The sequence below is a fragment of the Argiope bruennichi genome, chromosome X1, assembly GCF_947563725.1.
Source record: "Argiope bruennichi chromosome X1, qqArgBrue1.1, whole genome shotgun sequence".
Lineage (NCBI taxonomy): Eukaryota > Metazoa > Arthropoda > Arachnida > Araneae > Araneidae > Argiope > Argiope bruennichi.
Genome location: NC_079162.1, coordinates 75,382,087 through 75,402,873, shown reverse-complemented (window position 1 = coordinate 75,402,873; position 20,787 = coordinate 75,382,087). Strand labels below are relative to the sequence as shown.

The 20,787-nt window shown below is 28.3% G+C and overlaps 1 protein-coding gene across 1 annotated transcript in view; it reads right to left on the bottom strand.

Moving 5' to 3' along the window:
• The window catches only part of LOC129958341 (nuclear factor related to kappa-B-binding protein-like), a 91,817-nt gene that overhangs the window by 48,197 nt on the left and 22,833 nt on the right, over positions 1–20,787 (bottom strand). Inside the window, exons 2-8 of the mRNA XM_056070761.1 lie at positions 17,290–17,359; positions 13,871–14,034; positions 13,133–13,206; positions 11,832–11,887; positions 11,037–11,104; positions 988–1,115; positions 322–505 (exon numbers count right to left, since the gene is read on the bottom strand). Coding sequence (XP_055926736.1) covers positions 322–505; positions 988–1,115; positions 11,037–11,104; positions 11,832–11,887; positions 13,133–13,206; positions 13,871–14,012 — 652 coding nt within the window. The 5' untranslated portion in view covers positions 14,013–14,034; positions 17,290–17,359. The remainder of the gene's footprint in view (positions 1–321; positions 506–987; positions 1,116–11,036; positions 11,105–11,831; positions 11,888–13,132; positions 13,207–13,870; positions 14,035–17,289; positions 17,360–20,787) is intronic.

Below are 20,787 nucleotides of genomic sequence, written 5' to 3'. Positions count from 1 at the left end.
TTTCTCTTTTTGTTCATGAAATTAGAAGGAACTTATGTATTGGTTATTTATTATGTTAGAAATGTAGCAAATTCATATCTGGCTTCGAAATTTAAAATTTTGAGATACTTAAGGATAAATTTTTTTGTTACAATACAAAAAAATTGTATTATTTTGATAAATTTTGCCATACTGCTCAGCTTTTATATTTCTTCAATACAGATACAAAGAATTAAAATACAACAGAATTCGCCCATAGAAAAGATTGAAAAGTTTGTTCTGAATAACATCATTATATAATAAGAGTTTGATGCAAAGTAAAGTTCAGTATTAAATGGTTACCAGGATAATTTTCATCTTCAGAAGATGTATCAATCTCCCCCACTTCTTCACGAAGGTCTTGAAGAGCAGAAAAATACCTCAATCTTGTTCTTTCAGATAAAGTAGCATCTTTTGGTTTGGCAAAAAACTGTTGCATTTTAATAGCTTGCCCAGGAGGTGATGTATAAGATGCACCAATAAGTTTCTAAAATACATACAATTTATATCAAAACTATTTTATAAAGGACTCACTCACCTTTCGAACACATAATTTGAGCATTAAAAAAAAAAAAGAAAGAAAGAAACTCAAAGCAATCAGTTCCCCAATGATTTGCAATTTATCTCATTAAAAATAAACTATGATTAAAAAAATGTGAAATTTAAAAGCAACTGTGAAAACAATTAAATCCAAGCAGTCAAATTTTACCTTAAGTACAAAAAATAAAATATAAAAGTTCTTATCTTTGTCAAATATCTAAAAGGAAATAGCAAATTGAAAATTTAATACAAAGTAACACTATCGAACTTAGAATAACTCATTTTAATCAATGAGATAAAGTTTTTGCAATTGACATGAAACATTGAAATCATAAAGAACAATTATATGACCATGTATTTACAATAAATTGCTGTTCTACAGAAATTTTTATTGTCAAAATAAATAAATAAAATAAAAAAAATACTCACTTTCCTTGACGTCAATATATCACGAAAAAGATGATAAGAATACTGCTTTTGCTGAATTTTATATTCTCTGTAATTTGTCCGTTTCAAGGAATTAGTAATTTTTACAACATCAGAAGACAAGAAACCTTCTAAATACACAAAAAGAAAAAAAATTTAGGTCTGTCAACAAAGAAAAAAATACGAATTTAAAGTTTAAGAATACAGTACAGTATATTCAACTGGTACATAATAGAAATAATGCTGCATCTAATTACTGAATTGAATTTATCTAAATTGTTAGACAGGAATGCGAATTGCATAACTTCCCCTTCAGACATGTTAAGACAGAGCGACGAGACTTCTGGGCGGAAGCGATCAGAAGTCGAGTTGAGTTCAAATGAACTTGAAAATCATCAGCTATTTACTTTTTTCTACATCTAATGTAATATTTTTTATGCTTGCATCTGTACATGTTTGTTTGTATTAAGTTGTTCAAACAAAAAGTAAAACGAAAATAAATTAAACGACTTATTAAATCAACTTATAGCAATGCACAATGCATTACTGCTTCACCGGCCACGACAGGTTTAGTTTAGTTATATGAACATCCTGTTGTAAAGAATGTTTTTTTTAACATGTTTGATTTTTTTTTTTTACACTTACAAAAAATTAGGGCCCCAAATGGCTTCTTGCACCCAGGCTCCTTTATAGAGAAGACCGATTCTGTGTAAAAGTCACATGTCATCTATCTTTGGGAATGGTATTTAAACTTTCATCCGCAACACTTTCGTCGATGAGTCTGTCATTAACGTCCGCCACCGCACTACAAAAGGGGCCTTTTGTTTACATTAGAAGTTATAATTTTGAGTCATTTTTTTCCCTCTTATTATCTGTAAAGGATGAAATACTGTTATGTTGTTGGATTTTTTAATGCGAAACGCAACAGTGATTGTCGCGATAAAACATTTTTTAAGTCAACAATCTTTCTCAAGTCTTTCAACAATTCTAACTTGTTGAAAGCCTGGATTGTTAGCATTGGAATAGAAAATCTTAAGCCTTCTTCGCAGTTGGTGATGTTCTCCAATTATTTTGAAGAAAATTTATTCATTGTGGGTCTATTTTTACTAAATATAGGAAACTGAAACACAAAACTGGGCCAATAATTTACAAAAACTTTCGAAGAAAAAGAAACCAATAAACGATTCGCCGTCAGAAACAAATAGGGACAATCAGACAAAATCATGAGTGCATTTCTAATTTACTTTCTTGACATCTGATAAAATTTCTGATAATTTTAAATATCCTTAGAAATCTTAAAATGATTACATGAAAATTAAATTTTTCCTGCAAAATCTTATTTAAATTTAATCGATGTAAGTAAACAAACTCCAGTAGCAAAAAAACATCACCCCAGCTTATAATTATCAATTGCTAAAATGCTAAACTTGAGTGGAAGTAAATAAATTTCTTGAGATTTTATTTAATAAGTAAATCCTTCGCTAACGAATTAAAATAAAATTTACTTATTGTTATTAAGTATTACCAGCATTTATAATTGATTTATTTTATTAAAAGTGCTCTTAATTTGATAAATTGAATGCTACATATAAGAAATATATATATATATATATATGTTTAAAAATACATGCAATTATTTAGTTAAGTATGTAAATGTGAGATAATTGATTATTAAACAAAATTATATGAATTCAGATTTTAGTGGAGTGCACTCTGTTTCGTCTCAATCACTTTTTCTGAAAAAATCGACATAAGCAATGTGCAGAATGATCAGCAAGAACTTCAGGGTTCTGTATTAAAATGAGGGTATTGAAAGGTTTCACTAAAGAAAGGTGTTTCTCTATATATTCTTTTTTGAATTCTGAAGCGGATCTACAAATTGAACTTGTCGAAGCATCCCGTTAATTTATATTTCCTGTTAAATTAAGGAGTGGAATTTCAAATAAATTTTTATCTTGCTTGTTTGAAATTTTGCATTCTACTTTTTTCAAGGGATTTTAATTTTGTAACAAAAATATTTTTTAATGAAAAACTGAAATTGTTGCATATAATTCTTCCAAAGTCATTAACTATTAATACCATGCCAAAACAATTTGTATATGAAAATAAAAAATGCAGAGTTATTGTTCATTGCACTGAATTTCCTGTACAGAAACCTAGCAGTGCAGCAAATTGACTCAGTTTTTATAAGAATACAAATATCTTTGAAAAGTATACTAGGCATAATAGCTTCAGGAGCCTTAACTTTATTTCATCCTTATACTGCAGTAGCATATCTGACAGGGAGCTTTTTATTAAAAGTCATCTGATGGATGTGTTAGAACCGAATGATGTTCGGATGACAGAAAAAGGTTTCCAAATTGAACAAGAACTACAAAAAGTAGGATGTGAATTGAAATGCCCTAAATTTTTAAGGGATTATATTTAGTTCGATGTAACTGGAAAAAATTGTCAACTACAGATATCCAATGTAAAGGTTACAGTAGAGAGCTATTTTAAGAATCAAAATATAAAAATTTTGTGCAGGGGCTCTCCTGTATACAAGTTAACATAATGTCAATTCTGTATTTTTTATTACTTGCATGTTGTGTAGCTTTCAAAGCACAATAATTAGCATTAAATAATTTTTGTATTTGATTTTTAGTTTTTGGCAATATAATAAGTATATTCTGAAGTTTTACTTTTGTTTTATGAACATTAAAGTTATTTTTAATTATTCATATTGTTTGGTTCTTGCTAGACAATCATGTCTAATAGCAAAAGAGCAATCTGTTTATTCTTATTGTTTTCTTTCTGATAATTATTGTTTTTGTTTCATTTCATTATTCATAAAAATCATTTTTAGTGTATTTTTGTAATTAATTAATTGTATCACTTGCAGCCATATTTACTAACTGCAGTTAATTATTCATTGCTGAGCAGTCAAATTGGTATTTTGATAACAAAACGGGTCATCAAATGACACTTACTTTGTAACTGTTTATTATCGCATAAATTTTAAGTTATCAATACTATCACAATACAAAGGGAAATGAAATGGATGACTCAAGAAGGCATTATTACTGGTTTTCTAAATACATTTCCTGTTTTGTGATAGATTCCAAGAAGAAAATTTATATTGAGTAACTGATTTTATTGTTAAAAATATAATACCATTATATTCTTGGAATTAAACTGAAATGACTTTTAATTATAATATCATTGTATGCCATTGTGCACTTCAATGATATCTGTTTTTAAAAATATAGGTCATTTCATTGAAAATTATTTTTTTTAACAGCATTTATCATATATTTTTTATTTCCAACTTCATTGCTACATAGATGTTTCACTCTTTTTTTCTGTTGTTTTAACATATAAATTTTGAATCGTTATAAAATTCTGTAAGAGCGTAAAAGTTTTTCTATCATTATGTTATTCCTATTTATTAAATTTAGTTTATTGTTTGTTTTTGTTTTATTTTATGATGTTCATCCAATAAAATTTTAGCATTTTAAAATTTATTTCAGAAATGTTCTGCTTTAAAAGTATATTGCTGAAAATTATAATATGTTTATATTGGAGATTTAAAAAAACAGTTGTTTTATATCTAGGATGTTTCTGTTGAATAAAATTGATTTCATTATTTACTTTGACATTCTTGTCAGGTTATGCTTATTTTCTTTCTTAGTGTCATGAAAAATAAATGTTAATAAATAGTTTTTGAGTTTTTTCAATAAATGAGTACATTGAAACATCCATTTGCTTATGTTTTTTCAAATAATTATAACATGTATTTTATCTCCTATATTTTTATAATGTATAAATAAAAATTATGAAGGCTTAATCTTGCTTGTCTGTTCTTTAATGATTTCTACAAATTAAAATGATGTCACTGATTCATAAATTGCACAGATAAAAAAATGCTATCTATACCTTTAATAAAATAAAATTCAACCTAATTTTAAAATGAAAGAAAATTTTTAGATAATCTTATCTTGTTAATTCTGTGGATTAAACAAACTAATAATGCACATGGGGGGGGACGCTTTCCACAGTACAAAAAAAAAAGTTTGAAAAAGGATGTAGGAAAGGATAAAATGACACCAAACTAGGTCATAAAACTATTAGGAAGTGATGTTTATTAATTATGGGAAAACAACTATATTTAAAAAAAACTAATTCAAATTCGAATATAATAAATAAAATTACATTACTACGAAAATTTGAAGAAAATAATTCAAAATATTAAGTTCTTTTTTTAAAAAAATCAAGTATTTTATAAATGCTCGACTGACGAAAAATTCAATGTTTTTATCAACGTTATCGGAAGACTTCCCATTATGCGCAGAATAGCTGAAAATTGGAGATGCGTTTTTTTGGTATCTGTCACGTGAGCGAGACAAGTACCTTTCAAACCGCAACTGTTTAATTTTTCACCATTCTGAGCACATAGGGATGTCTACTGGTAACGTTGATTAAAGCATTGAAGTGGAAGTTGATTGGTACCAAACAAGCCGCATCTATTCAACTTTCCACATTTCTGCGCATGCAGGGATGTCTTCTGATAACGTTGATTAAAGCATTGAAGTGGAAGTGGAATGTTACGCTAGCTGAATAATTATTAAAAACTTCAGACTTTTTAAAAAAGAATTTATTTTTTTGATTTACTTTCTCCAAATTTCCGTAGTAATGTAATTTCATTTCTTATATTAAAATTTTAATAAGTATTTTCAACATAATTTTTGTTTTAGCAAAATTAATTAATATCGCTTTCTAATTAATTTTGTGCCGTTTTAATCTTTAATTTTCCATATACAGTTTTTTTTTTTTTTACCCAAAAGATACATTTTGACAAATTGCTATGAGAGAGCAGTGTTTTTCAAAAATTACATATATTATTTATTACATATTAATTAAATGTTATTGAATGCTGAATTTTATAAATATAGTTTTTTTAAAAAAGAATTATTATTCTTGGATATGTTAGGATTTTGAAACTTACTAATAATTACATTTTTTTTTCTCATGTAATGATTCTTATTAATATCGACATTTTGATGTTTGCAGTATGCTCAGAGGAAAGAACATGAAACTCAAATTTGTATATATTGAATAAATTAAGTTCACAATTTTAAATTATGAAATATAAAAGGTATAGATACCATTTTTTTAATTATCTATGCAACTTATGAATCGGTTATTTCAGTTTAATTCATAGAAATCATTAAAGAACACACAAGCAAGATTAAGCCTTCATAGTTTTTATTTACACATTATAAAAAATATAGATAAAATACATGAGATAATTATTTGAAAAAACTTGGAAAATGGATGTTTCAATGTACTCACCTAATGAAAAAAAAAAAAAAAAAACTTTTTATCAACGTTTATTTTTCTAGACACTATGAAAGAACATAAACATAGCCTGACAAGAATGTCAAAGTAAATGATGAAATCAATTTTATTCAACGGAAACCTCCTAAATAGTAAACAACAGTTTTTTTTTTAAATCTAAAATAAAAACATATTATAATGTTGAGCAATATACTTTTAAATCAGAAGATTTCTGAAATAAATTTTAAAATGCGAAATTTATACATTGATAAAAATTATATTGGATGAACATCATAAAATAAAACAAAAACAAACAATACAGTTAATTTAAAAACAAGAATAAGGTAATGATAAATACATAGAGAAGTTAAATAGACATAAATCGAAGTTGGAAGAAAAACTTTTACACTTTTACAGAATTTTATAACGATTCAAAATTTATGTTAAAGCAACAGAAAAAAAAGAGTGTAACATCTATGTAGCAATGAAGGTAGAAATAAAAAAAAAATATATATATATATGATAAATGCTGAAATAAAAAATGATTATCAATGAAAAGACTTATATATTTTAAAACAGAAATTTAGAAAACATGTATTTAGAAAACCAGTAATAATGCCTTCTTGAGTCATCCGTTTCATTTCCCTTTGTATTGTGATAGTACTGATAACTTAAAATTTATGCGATAATAAACAGGTAAAAAGTAAAGTCATTTGATGACCCGTTTTGTTATCAAAATACCAATTTGACTGCTCAGCAATGAATAATTAACTGCAGTTAGTAAATATGGCTGCAAGTGATACAATTAATTAATTACAAAAATACACTAAAAATGATTTTTATGAATAATGAAATGAAACAAAAACAATAATTATCAGAAAGAAAACAATAAGAATAAACAGATTGCTCTTTTGCTATTAGACATGATTGTCTAGCAAGAACCAAACAATATGAATAATTAAAAATAACTTTAATGTTCATAAAACAAAAGTAAAACTTCAGAATATACTTATTATATTGCCAAAAACTAAAAATCAAATACAAAAATTATTTAATGCTAATTATTGTGCTTTGAAAGCTACACAACATGCAAGTAATAAAAAATACAGAATTGACATTATGTTAACTTGTATACAGGAGAGCCCCTGCACAAAATTTTTATATTTTGATTCTTAAAATAGCTCTCTACTGTAACCTTTACATTGGATATCTGTAGTTGACAATTTTTTCCAGTTACATCGAACTAAATATAATCCCTTAAAAATTTAGGGCATTTCAATTCACATCCTACTTTTTGTAGTTCTTGTTCAATTTGGAAACCTTTTTCTGTCATCCGAACATCATTCGGTTCTAACACATCCATCAGATGACTTTTAATAAAAAGCTCCCTGTCAGATATGCTACTGCAGTATAAGGATGAAATAAAGTTAAGGCTCCTGAAGCTATTATGCCTAGTATACTTTTCAAAGATATTTGTATTCTTATAAAAACTGAGTCAATTTGCTGCACTGCTAGGTTTCTGTACAGGAAATTCAGTGCAATGAACAATAACTCTGCATTTTTTATTTTCATATACAAATTGTTTTGGCATGGTATTAATAGTTAATGACTTTGGAAGAATTATATGCAACAATTTCAATTTTTCATTAAAAAAACTTTTGTTACAAAATTAAAATCCCTTGAATCAGTAGAATGTGAAATTTCAAGCAAGCAAGATAAAAATTCATTTGAAATTCTACTCCTTAATTTAACAAGAAACAGGAAATATAAATTAACGGGATGCTTCGACAAGTTCAATTTGTAGATCCGCTTTAGAATTCAAAAAAGAATGTATAGAGAAACACCTTTCTTCAGTGAAACCTGTCAATACCCTCATATTAAAATCATCAGCAATATTCTCTGGAATGAAGGCTTTTCTTCCTACAGATTCCTGAAGTTCTTGCAGCTCATTCTGCAAATTGCTGATGTCTTCAAGTATTTCAGAAAAAGTAATAGTTTGGGAGTGCATTCCACTGAAATCAAAATTCATATAATTTTGTTAAATAATCAGTTCTCTTGTATTTATATACTTAACTAAATGTCATGTATTATTTTCAAAACTTATATTTCTTATATGCAGCATTCAATTTATCAAATTAAGAGCACTTTAAATAAAATACACCAATTATAAATGTTAGTAACAATCAATACGAAAGTTGATTTTATGTCGTTAGTGAAGGATTCACTTATAAATAAATCTTTAAGAAATTTATTCAAACAAGTTTAATATTTTAGCGGTTATTAATTTTAAGTTAGGAGTGATATTTTTTGCAAAAGGAGCTTGTTTACTTACATCAATTAAATTTAGATAAGATTTTGCAGGAAGAATGTAATGTAATATTCATTTAAACATTTTAAAATCATCTAAGAATATTCAAAGCTATCAGAAATTTTATTAAATGTCAATAAAGTAAATTAGAAATGAACTGAAAACTTTGTTTGATTGCCCCCATTTGTGTCTGACAGCAAATCGCTTACTGATTTTTTTTTATCTTTGAAGGATTTTTATGAAAAAATTACTGGAACAGCTGTGTGTTTCAGTTTCCAATATTTAGTAAATCGAAACACAATGATTTTTCTTCAAAATGATCGGAGCATATCACAGCCTTCGAAGAAGACTTAAAACCTTCTATTCCAAAGCTAACAACCCAAGCATTCAACAAGTCAGGATTGTTGAAAGGTAAGTTTAAAAAATGTTTAATCACGATAATCATTCTTGTGTTTCGCATTAAAGCATCCAGCAACGCATCAATATTTCATCTTTTAACAGATAATAAGAGGAAAGAAAAGGACAAAATTATAACTTCAAATGTAAATAAAAAATCCTCATAATAATGCGATTGAGAACGTTAATGATAGACTTATAATCGTAAGCGTTGCGGATGAAAGTTTAAATGCCATGCGCAGTAGATGACGTGAGTTCTACGTCACATGAATTGATCCCATTGATCTCATTACAGTGATGTTAGTGAGTTAAGAGAAATGCTTGGATAGACTGACGGCTATAGTGGAAATTGTAAGAGAATTCATATATAGCGAACAAACGGGATGATAATCTCTATTCGGATTATTTGTTAGATTGGTAATATTGTTGATTTGATATATCAAACGTAATAAAGAACTGAGTTTCGATGCTCTTTGAATGAGCAAGGAGAGATAGTGTTGATGATGCACAAGGTGCGGTGAAGCAGCAAATGGTGAGTAAACAAGTTGAGAGTAATGTTCTTAAGACTTGAATGATTCAGTAATACAATAAACGATTAAAAAAAAGCCAACTGAATTAAAAGAGATGGGGTGATTTCCTCAGAGTTGAATCAGGGTTCACTTCACTTATCTTGCATGTGTTGCTCTTTCATTGTTACATTAAGCTAAAGTGAAAGCCAAATGAATGAATTAATTCTTACATAAAGTATCACTGTTGCCACACAATATTTAGAACATAATATTTCATCCAATAGCCAAAAATTAATATCAAGGACAGTGAAGAACACGCCCCAACAAATCTTGCATCGCACGTTGCTAGTGCACTTGGAACTGGTGTTGCGCTACGTAAAACAGCACACTGCTACTACATCGATCAAGACGAAGTTAAGCGGCTCTAGCCCAACATATCGCTTCATCACGCTGGTTTAGTTCCTTAGGTCAAAAGAAGCTAATCGATATTGTTTTTTGTAACTAAAATGCTGTATTTATTCTTAAATATTAATTCAAATGCTTCTTTTATGTTAGAAATAAAATCAATTTTGTTTTTAACTTTTTCTACTTCTTTTTAAATAAACCTTTTTCAGAAATTTATATATATATGTGCGGATAATCCAAAATTTCGGATCACCAAGGTTATAATAAAAAACAATTCGATTGGATTATCGTTAGTATTAGCTTACATTATATTACTAGAAAAATATGGATATGGAGCAAATTGGAAAAACAAGGTAAGCATAAACATATTTCAATTTTCATAAGGCATAATTCGAAACAGATAAAAATTATTAGGGGAAAGAAAGCAATCAAAAGAAAATGAAAACATTAAAAGTTTAATTACTTTTAAAAAACTTCATACACATATTCTGTGAACAGATGGCCCACACAGACTTATTTTCAATACCTGCTTTGATCAATTGCATCTTCTTAAAAATTTGAAGTTAGAAACATAACAAAACAATGAAGAAATTGGAATTCAATAATTATTTAAAATTCATACAAAATTTAAGCCTCAGAAAAGACTTTGGAAAATCAATAAAAGAATTATTTACTACATAAACCCTAAAAAGAAGTAGTTTGATAAACTATGTAACAAAATATCCTTCCCTCTTTCTAAAATAGAAAAGGAATTCACACTTTTTTAGACGTTTTTAACCCAAAAGTAATAAAAATGATTAATATATATAATTACTGGAGAAGGAAAATTTTATTTTTGAAAATATTAAATATTACTACTTGTTTTAAAAGAATGAATTTCTTTTTGCAATATCAATTTTGAAAAATAAAAACAGTAGTAAATATTTCAGAAATGATTTGGAAAATGTGCAAGTTTTTCAATGTTAAGAAAGCCTAAACAGTGTTGAAGTGAACGCCTTTTCGCAATCTTTAATTCAGAAGCACATAGAGAAATGGCTATTTTTTTCAGCAATACTCAAGGTATTGTTATACATAATAAATTTGCTTTCAAATAGATTATAAATGTTAAGCATACAAACCTTTTAATTTTTGAAAAAACGACTTGATTGGAGTACCGAATTTAAAATTTTCACATTGAACCAGCTTCCTATAAATGTAAATTGAACATTTACTATAACTAATAAAACATTATATAGGAATAGTTAACTGTAACTCTAGAAATTACATACTAAATAGTTAATTGATGAAAAATAAAAACAGAGTAAAAGGGAGTCAAGCGTAATGTGTCTTTATTTCCCAAATTTAAATCGATGGCAAACACATGTGCTCTTTTCAATTTTAAATTACAATTGCAATTTTTTTAAGCATATGGTATTAAATTCTGAACTTTAAAAAATATATAATATAAACAGGAAATATATTAAATTGAAAGAAGCCAACATTTGAATGAAAGATAGGATGGCAATTGATGGGATTCATGCATAAGTTAATGATTATAAAAAGCAATTTTACTACAAACAAAACTGCCATTGATACAGTCTAATTATACACAATTAGGATTTATTAAAAACAATACAAATAATTTTATGCTGAGTGTAATTTTAACATCGTTTCTTCCAAATAGTGCTTCACCTACTTTTCTTTAAATAGAAATGTTTTGGAGTATAAAGGGGGGGATGGAAGTTTGAATTTTAATAAGGTTATAGCAAAGAACCAATGTTTAAAAAAGCAATTTTGTTATAACCTACACCGAGTTCTACTTCATAAGCAATAAGCACTATTTTGTTACTAAGCTGTTTAAGTAACAACACAAAATTTTAAACACACTACAAATAAAATTTTTTATGTAGAAAAAGAATTTTATTGATAATCACCTTAGAGTTATGTTTTTTTCTTTTTCATCATCTTCAGGAAAAACAGGAAGGAGTTTCTAAATAGGGGGAAAAAAATCTTTGATACTATACAAATGTTCTCTGATGAAATAAAAAATATAAATAATTTACAAAGGATACATTTTAGAATGATTTTAGCAATGAAAATTATCATAATTTGAATTAGAAATTTCATTCATGGAACATTTATTTTTACAAATATGTATACTTTATAAAATCCACATTTTTATAAAAAAATAAAAGTGAAATAACTACTATTTAATAAATATGACCAAAAACAAATCAGACACCAGAAAAAAATCATCATTGAATCTAAGAATAATATTATGGAATATATTTATTTTTTTTAACAATATTTGTTATCAATATTTCACAAGCATATTTTCTTCAACCGTCAGTTAAATAAGTAAAATAATACAACACTGGAAGAATACTTCGTATTTTACAGCAAATTGGACAAGGAAAGGGTCAACAGCAAAAGAAATCCCCACATAAAATAGATATACATATTGTATAAACAATTTTCGGCTTTGAATTTATATTGAAACCAAGTTACTTCGACACTTTATTGGAGAAAAAGTGTCTTTTTTTGTTAAAAGGAAAACATTCTGTTCAGATTGCTTTTGTTATAAATAAAATTAATAAATAAACAGATATTATAAAACATATATTAAAAAAATAGAAATTTCTGGAACAACAATTATATAATGGAAGGCTTTTTAAATTTTAAGCCAATTTAAAGTAGAGCTGCACAAAAAAGTGACACATTAAGCAGAATTTAGCAGCAGTTATAAATCTTCCAGTAACTAACTTTTTTGATATGGATTAACAACAACTTTACTGATATAAATTTATCTCATTAGGCTTAAAAAATTTAAAATAATAATGAAAATCACCTTGGAAAAAAAATAATTTCAATAAATGGTTAATTAACTTGCATATACACGAAGCATATACATATGTCACAGACTATAACTGTCTGTATGCACTGATTTATAGATATATTTATTAAGGGAAAAAAATACATAGATAATTCAGTTTTAAAAACGAAGAATTCAGGCACTTTAAAAAAAAAAATCCAATTTTTCTTCTTAAAGCAACCAAATACTCTAATAGATTATACAAGTATAAGCAAAATGTAATTCATGAAAATATAATTTAAAGACTACATTAGAATGAAAGCAATAGAACTGAGGAAAATTACATATGTTGCTATAATCAATAGTTTTGCAAAATTTCAAATATGAATGCAATAATTTAAAAATAAAGTAAATTTTACTTACTTTTAATCTCTCTCCATTTTTGCTATTGAGAACACTTTTCCATGTAATGGGATTTAAAACTTCAATAAATATTTCTTCCTAAAAGAAAATATGATAGAAATCAGAAGTAAAATAAATGAATAGCATTTGGCGAGAATAACGTCCGATATTTTTTGAATACCATAAATTTTAACAAGATCAATTCCTCAATTGCAATAAAAAAAAAAATTTGATACTGAGAACAAGTTTTAAGAGTGGGAGAATGCAGCTCCTAACAAATATGGGAAGAAAGACTTTTCTAAAGACTAAAAAAGTATTTTAGTTTTAACAGAAGCAAGAAATTCTCTTCAATTCATTACAGACATGACACAGACTTAGAAAAAAAAAAAAAAAAAAAAGTTGAACGTCATGAAATAATGAACTGTGTCAAACATAAACATCAAGAAGTAAAATACGTATGACTAATTGAACAATAAAATGAATAAAATTATACAAAAAGGGCTTGATATATTTAAAATACTTAAGAATTACTATGTAAATGAAAACTGATTCATTAACATTAAAGTTATTTATAAAATTACAAGCTGTAGTTAAAATGACTCAAAAAATTTTAGATGGTCTTTACTATGAACTATAAAGTAAAGTAGCAACATTACAATAAATAGAGTCCTTAAAAGAGCTTTATAATGATTTCTAAATACATAATTAATAAAACAATACAAAGGGATTTCAAACAATAAAATACAAAGCTGTTTACACTTGCCTCAGCACAAAAGCATTCAGGTAGTTGAAGAACCTTTTTCTGAAAACAACATGTCTCATTCGCATCACTACTCTCATTTCCACTTTCAAAAGATTCATCTAAACTGGAAGTGCTGTCAGAATATGGATCACTGTCCATTTTTGTACAAAAAGGTACTATCCTATAAATTAAACATATATACTTTAAGTTATAGAAGCTTTCATGAAAACCAATATCATGTTTTAAACTTGAGAAGAAAATTTTTCTATGTTTGCTTAAAACTATTTTTAAAAACTCCAGACTAATGATTTATTTTAATAAGATGCAATACATATAATTGAGTCTGTGAAAACTCGTCAACTGCAGAAAAGTTCTATATCTTTTAACCCTTTTTAAGGCGTTGGCAAATATCTTACCACCGCCTAAAAAACTTGCAAACATTGTAGCACCAAAACTAACCAGAAGCGAACAAAAGTGTCTTGTTCAACATGTAATGTTCCATTGTGTGCAGCTCCTTATTTTATGTTGTTTCTCAAGAATAATTAAAAATAATGCATTTGGCAATTTACATTGTATTTGGATTTTTTACCACCTCTTTCATGTGTAATTAATAATTTTAAATTTTGAAATAACTAACAATAAATAGTTTTTAAAAAATGCACATTTATTTCGGAAATTATTTGTATTTCATATTTTTTTTCAATTGAATAAGTCAATAAAGTTAATAAGTCATTGCTTCTATTGGGCGGTGTTAAATATGTTACCATCCATGTTATAAACAACAGCCACAACAACAAGATTAAAAAATACTTTTTTTGATCATAAATTAGTTTTTTTTTCTAGTTATAGTGTAAAATGTAAATTGTGAAAGAAAACAGCTTGTGCCCGTTAAAGGGTTAAAGTATATATTTTGTTTACTAATGTAAGCTAATATAAATAAATCAATTTTTTTTTCTGAGACAATTTTTAATGTTTATAATTTAAAATACTTGGATCCATATCAAAAAATCGTCGACAAAATGTATTATTTAGATAACTGCCTGTCTTAAGTATGCATTGTGATTCTCAATTAGTAATGCATCATTCTTCTCATATTAAAAAAAAAAAAAAAAAAAAGATTGACAGTATCTTCACATGAATTTTTATAAAATTTTCATTAGTAAAGGGACAGGGCTAAAAACATGGTGGTTCGTAGAGAGCAAGTATTTTTTATTTTAATACTAGCATATGATATACAAAACAAAAAGATAAATACATCTACTTTTGTTTTAAGAGGGTGACGACAATCAATCAACTTTATATCAATTCATAAAAAAAATCCGACTCCACGTTTTATTTCATTCCAAGGGATATAGGGCCAGTTAGATTAATTGGGAATATTTTTGCAGACTACTGTTTTCTTTGATTTGAAATGATCATATACGATGGAAAATAGGCCAGTAATTTATGTGAGTGCATAATCACGTTCTGGCGTATTCATTTAATAATGCCTTTTTTCCAAATTAATTTATCAATTCAATTATTATATAGTCGCAATTACAGTGACGTCCATAATCACCCTGGTATGTACTTAATTATCCTAGAGATTACTGAGTAATTGAGAACACCTTTTTTTGGTTTCTGAACATGGTGAGAAACTCATTCGAAGAAAACATATTTGAAATTATTCCTGCTTATTTTTCACATTTTAATTTGTCGCTCTTTGCCAACTAATTTAAAGAATTGCTTCTCTTTTTTTTTACTGTTTTTCAATAAAGAATATATTCTATTTCATAGAATATCAGATATAAACGACCATAACTGTTTAAAATATCTTCAATTTGCAGCAATTTACACTCAATCTAGCTACAGTTTTGTCCGAAAATTATCTTTAGTATAAACAGAAATTAGTGAATTTAATGAAACACGAGAACGAAATATCTAAGACATAGAAATGTATTTTAAAATAAGTAAGAATTAGGAGTTCAATATAGTAGTAGAAAGTACAGCTTTCACTTTCAATCTCCTATACAACTCCCTTTTCCTTGGTCTTTACACTATTTAAAGACGTTCTAAGCAATTGGATCTCATAGAATAGCTTTTATCTGACTCTTGAAAATCGCAAACTATCACTAGTTCTAAAACAATATCTGATTTAGTCAAACTGAGGCTTTTCAAACCTGCAATATTCAATTGACCATCGGATTTACGAATATCGGGTCTTCCTTCGGATAATTTCAATATAATTGATCAAAATATACGTATTTGCTGAAGAATCAACCATGGATGATTCGAAATAAGTTACTTCCTCCATTCCTACAGCCTCCATTTCTTATTGAAAAGAGTCAATATCATCAACTTTAGATTCCTTACTCAGCACCCCATTTTTTTTCTTTGTCGACGTTAGTTTTCTTTCATATTTGATGTTAAATATTATCAAATCATTATTAATAGTTAACTTTTATTTGTGAAAGGTAATATGTATGTAAATAATATAGCAGATTCTTCAAAAATATCAGATAGTAATTTGACATAAAAAATGAGCGTTGTCAGCAGGTTGAATACGTAGTTGATGGATGGATAGCAGTACATTTCTAGATTTAATACCACTCCGTATTATATAATAAATTATGAGAAATACACGAAAAAAATAGGTATTTGTAACATTAAAAGTCTGTTTTTAAGTGTCCCCAGATGAAAATTGTTAGGGGTAGTTGAGAACACCAGCCTGTTTCTCAGGAAAAAGTTCAAACATGAAAAGTTAATCTTACTCATAGCATGATATCCTACAGACCCAAGAAATATATAATTTTGTATTTTACTTTGCAAATAATCGATGTAGTGAATGAATAACGACACTTGAAAATGTTTTGGAGTAACTTTTTTTTTTTTTTTTTTTAAATATGATTGCAACTAAAGTAAACAAACGTTAGAAAATAACATTGCAAAAAAATTGGAAGTATTGTTCGTCTTCTTCGAAGAATGCTATAAAGAAGGCTCATGCTTTTCAGCTAGGTAAAGCTGCACCAGTGTGTGCTATAGTCACTGTCCCCAATAATCCTTTTTGATCCTATCCAAACATTTTTGTTGTTGCTGTTGTATTCTATGTTTACAAAAACATCTAACTCCTAAGTCTTTTAGATTTCAGAGAGTATAATCACGTGATTAAATGTTAATGGTAAACATGGTTGCGAAGTTCATCACAAAGCTTTTATTTTGTCAATCATATTTCGCAAATGAGATGAGTTTCTTTACACCTAAATGATTTATGGTGGAATCAGAAAATGGAATCTTAAAATTGTAATTTCCAAAGTGACACTGTAGCTTGCTTCATAAGTTTATTTTAAATTAAAAACTGAAATTACGATTAAAACTGTTTAAGAGAAAAATGGATAATACAAATGAAATAGTGAAATCAATAAAATTATATTTTGAACTTATATAAGCTAATACTTACCGAAAAAGATATGTAATTAAGAGTCAACAGGCATTTTCAAGAAGTACGAAGACGCATCGTTTGAAACTCTCTGAAATTAAAAGTTCTACATAACTTTAAAAATATTTTGTTCTTTGCAGCGTACATGAAATACCTAAATATGAAACGTACTAAATTAACATAATACTAAAAACAGAATTTAATATTTATAATTTTTACTATAATAGATACAGATTCCTTTTAGACAAAATGCAATGGAAAATTAACGGACTTTATTTTGGCATCAAATATTCAACCAGACTAAATATAAAACCTAAACAGAAATATATTGCACTTAACCTCTCAGGTGCACAACTTCTTTAGGTGTGACGGGCTTCACGACCCCGAGGTACCCCAGTGTCTGGCCTCTTTTCAGCTTACCCTTCCCCCGTCTTCTGCTTTCGTGTTTAATTCCCTCGAGGGTAAGCGAGGGAGATCTCCATGAGAAGCTGTCGCCGCTCTCTTTGCTTCTGTCTCTCATGGACAGCAAATACCCTCAAGTATTTGCCGTGCGTGGCGATCCATAGGACGGGTGGTATATATTTGGTCCCGGTATCCCAGTCAGTAGGCTGGTCTGTTCAGAGAATCAAGCAAAGGGGCCACTTCTTGGACTTGGCGTTAAGGGTGGTTACTGTTCCCGGGAGTGACTCCCAGCGTATAGGTTCCAGCTAGCACCATGGTAAGCGCCGAAGCTAGGCAAAACAAATGCTCAGCCATCCAATGTACCAAAGGAATTAAGCAGCTTTCACGTTGCGATAGTATGTGGAGTCGTTAAATTCTGCTGGAAGTTTCATTCTTCATCCTTAAAAATTTCTTTGAAGATATAATATAACGCATTCCGGTTTTAAGTTCAGACAAACATCTTCATCTCGATATTCGCAAAGCAGAAAAATCTAAATTATACACAGACTGATAAATAATCGCATACAATTAATACCTGATATGTTCATAATGCGATTCATTGTCAAATGAGGGTTCGCAGTTGTCGAGCAGCTTTAACTGCGATGACAGGTTGAACCATTATTTAAGTCAACCATCTAACTCTCCGACACGCCACGAAGGCACACGGATTTAAACCATAAAACTGAATAACCGGACCGCCGCAACAGCAACATTGGCGGGAACTGTGGTTGAGTCCTAAGGGCCGTCACCGGCCACGGTACAACCCTCCCCGAAGAAAGTACGTCCGTCATCGATGGGAGGAGTCAGATCCCCCACCTATTAGTGTACCCTCCAGGGTGGCGAGATTCAACCACCATGCCGGAAGCATCTCATCCTCATTACGAGGTTCCCCCCCCGGGGTTGAACCATTATTTAAGAAAAGTATAATTTTTATGTAAAAAAATGGAAATTGTAAGAGATGGAAACTTATTTATTAATCAGAAATACATTTCCGAATGCTCACAAACTGCTGCATTTGTATTTAGTAGAATAATGAAACTTTGACTATGTTTTTAATTGTTTATATAATAGTCATTCAAATTTCGTAATACGTTTCTAAGGCACCCTTATATTGGCAAAAACGGCTTTATCACGAAAAAGATTCTTATTTCCCCATGGAGAAAACCTACTGAATTTTCCTACCCGTCTTTTTTTTTAATTCATAGAAGAATTAATGTTTGTTCAACAAATTTATTACACAGTTAACTTACAATTACTAACACAGCATCGCAGTTCAAACGCTCTAAGAGTTGAGATTTCAACAATGATAACAAAAATAAAATTAGCCGTTCGACGTGCTATGTTTATGTATGTCCAACATTACAGCATACACATCCAATAATTTTATGATTTTCTTGGATAGAATTTAGAAATTATTTTCGGGGATGTTTCCAAGTAAACAAGGATGAAGTCAATTCATGCGACATTTAAATTATGACAAACATAATACAGCATGTCATCTAAAAGGATGCTATTTTGCATGATGCTGTGACGTCATCTCTTTTTCTCTCGCAAAATGCGTCAAGCAAGGAAAATTACTCAACAGTTCGTTGCTGTTCTATTTTCACCTTGAAAAAACACACGAAAGTCCAACTCATCAACAGAGAATTTTTGCACCAGTTTCAATAATTTTAAAATTTTAACGAAGCAGAAAAAGCGCCTTCTCAAACTGCACACATACACATGCATTTTGTTGATTATTTAGTTGTTAATCGAAAAGTTACATATTTCGAGCTCTCAACTACAACACGCTTTTACAATTAATAAGTAAATGTAATATAGGCTATTTCGGCAGATGTTTTTCGTTTTAGGAAGCGCAACAAACAATTTTGTAAAACCATACTAATAAACCTTTTTCAAATAGATTTTTTAACAAACTCTGACATATCCGTTGATTTCTGAGACCAAACCAATACAGAAAACAGCATTACAATCGCCAAAATCGATTCAACTTAACTAAAAATATCACAAAAGCAATTTTGACTACACATCGAGTAATTATTGTTTTTGTAAAATAAATCAGGAAAATGAAGCAATAATGAGAATTGTAGACATTTAATACAAAAGCGAAGCAGGCCAAGTTTACATACTTGTAACAAACAGCGCACTAATGTGAATAAATCTATGCAGATAGTTATGGCCTTCATATCTTCTTTAGTTAACTAATCTTGAATTAAGAAATAAGGCAACACCAATTTTGATTTAAAAAAAAACATGTTTATATACAAGTTCAAATCAGTTCTTATAGGGAAACTTTACATTCATTTTGAACAACCTAATCGATTCACTTCATCTTTTCAGAAAAATAAAATTTAGCTATGTTCATCTTCGATAATTTTTTTAAAAATACCGAAATCTCATTACTATCTCGAAGTTAATGTTGAAAGAAATCCCAAACTCTACACAAGTTTTATTTTTCTAAAATAGATTACACTTTGAACTTTACGAGTCTTGTTTTGCTTTTCATTTCGATCAGTTTCACCAAGCCAAAAAGTTAGTCCAGGTTTGGTTCGAAGAGGTCAATTTGATAAAATCTTTTCAAATTTCCTATATTATATATATATATATATATATATATATATATAATGATATTTTAACTCTAATTTCAATTTAATTAATTTTCATAGTAACTTCATCTTAATTTAGCCTATAGTAACTTCATTCTAAAATATTCTCTTATTTCGTGATCCAATTCCACTGTCTCTACTTAATTAATTCAAGAGAAGCTTTGTTAAATTGTTGAATCAGCTAAAATCTAACTTTCCCACACTACGCGTGAAGAGATAACATACCGCTGATCAAGCAAATTCTTTTTTTAAATCTCCCTGTGTTTCCCCTACCTTGTCCACCCGTGTAATGAAAATCCCTACCGACATCTCATAATACATTAGCACTGTAAAGAAATATTTTCCCTATCAAAATCATAGGTTATATAAGACCAGGGATAAAAAGTCCAAGAGCTTTTTCCTCGTTCCTTTCTGTGTCGTTCTGTGTGCTCGTCGCTTGTACATATGCTTGCTTCTTCAAAATGAAATAAAA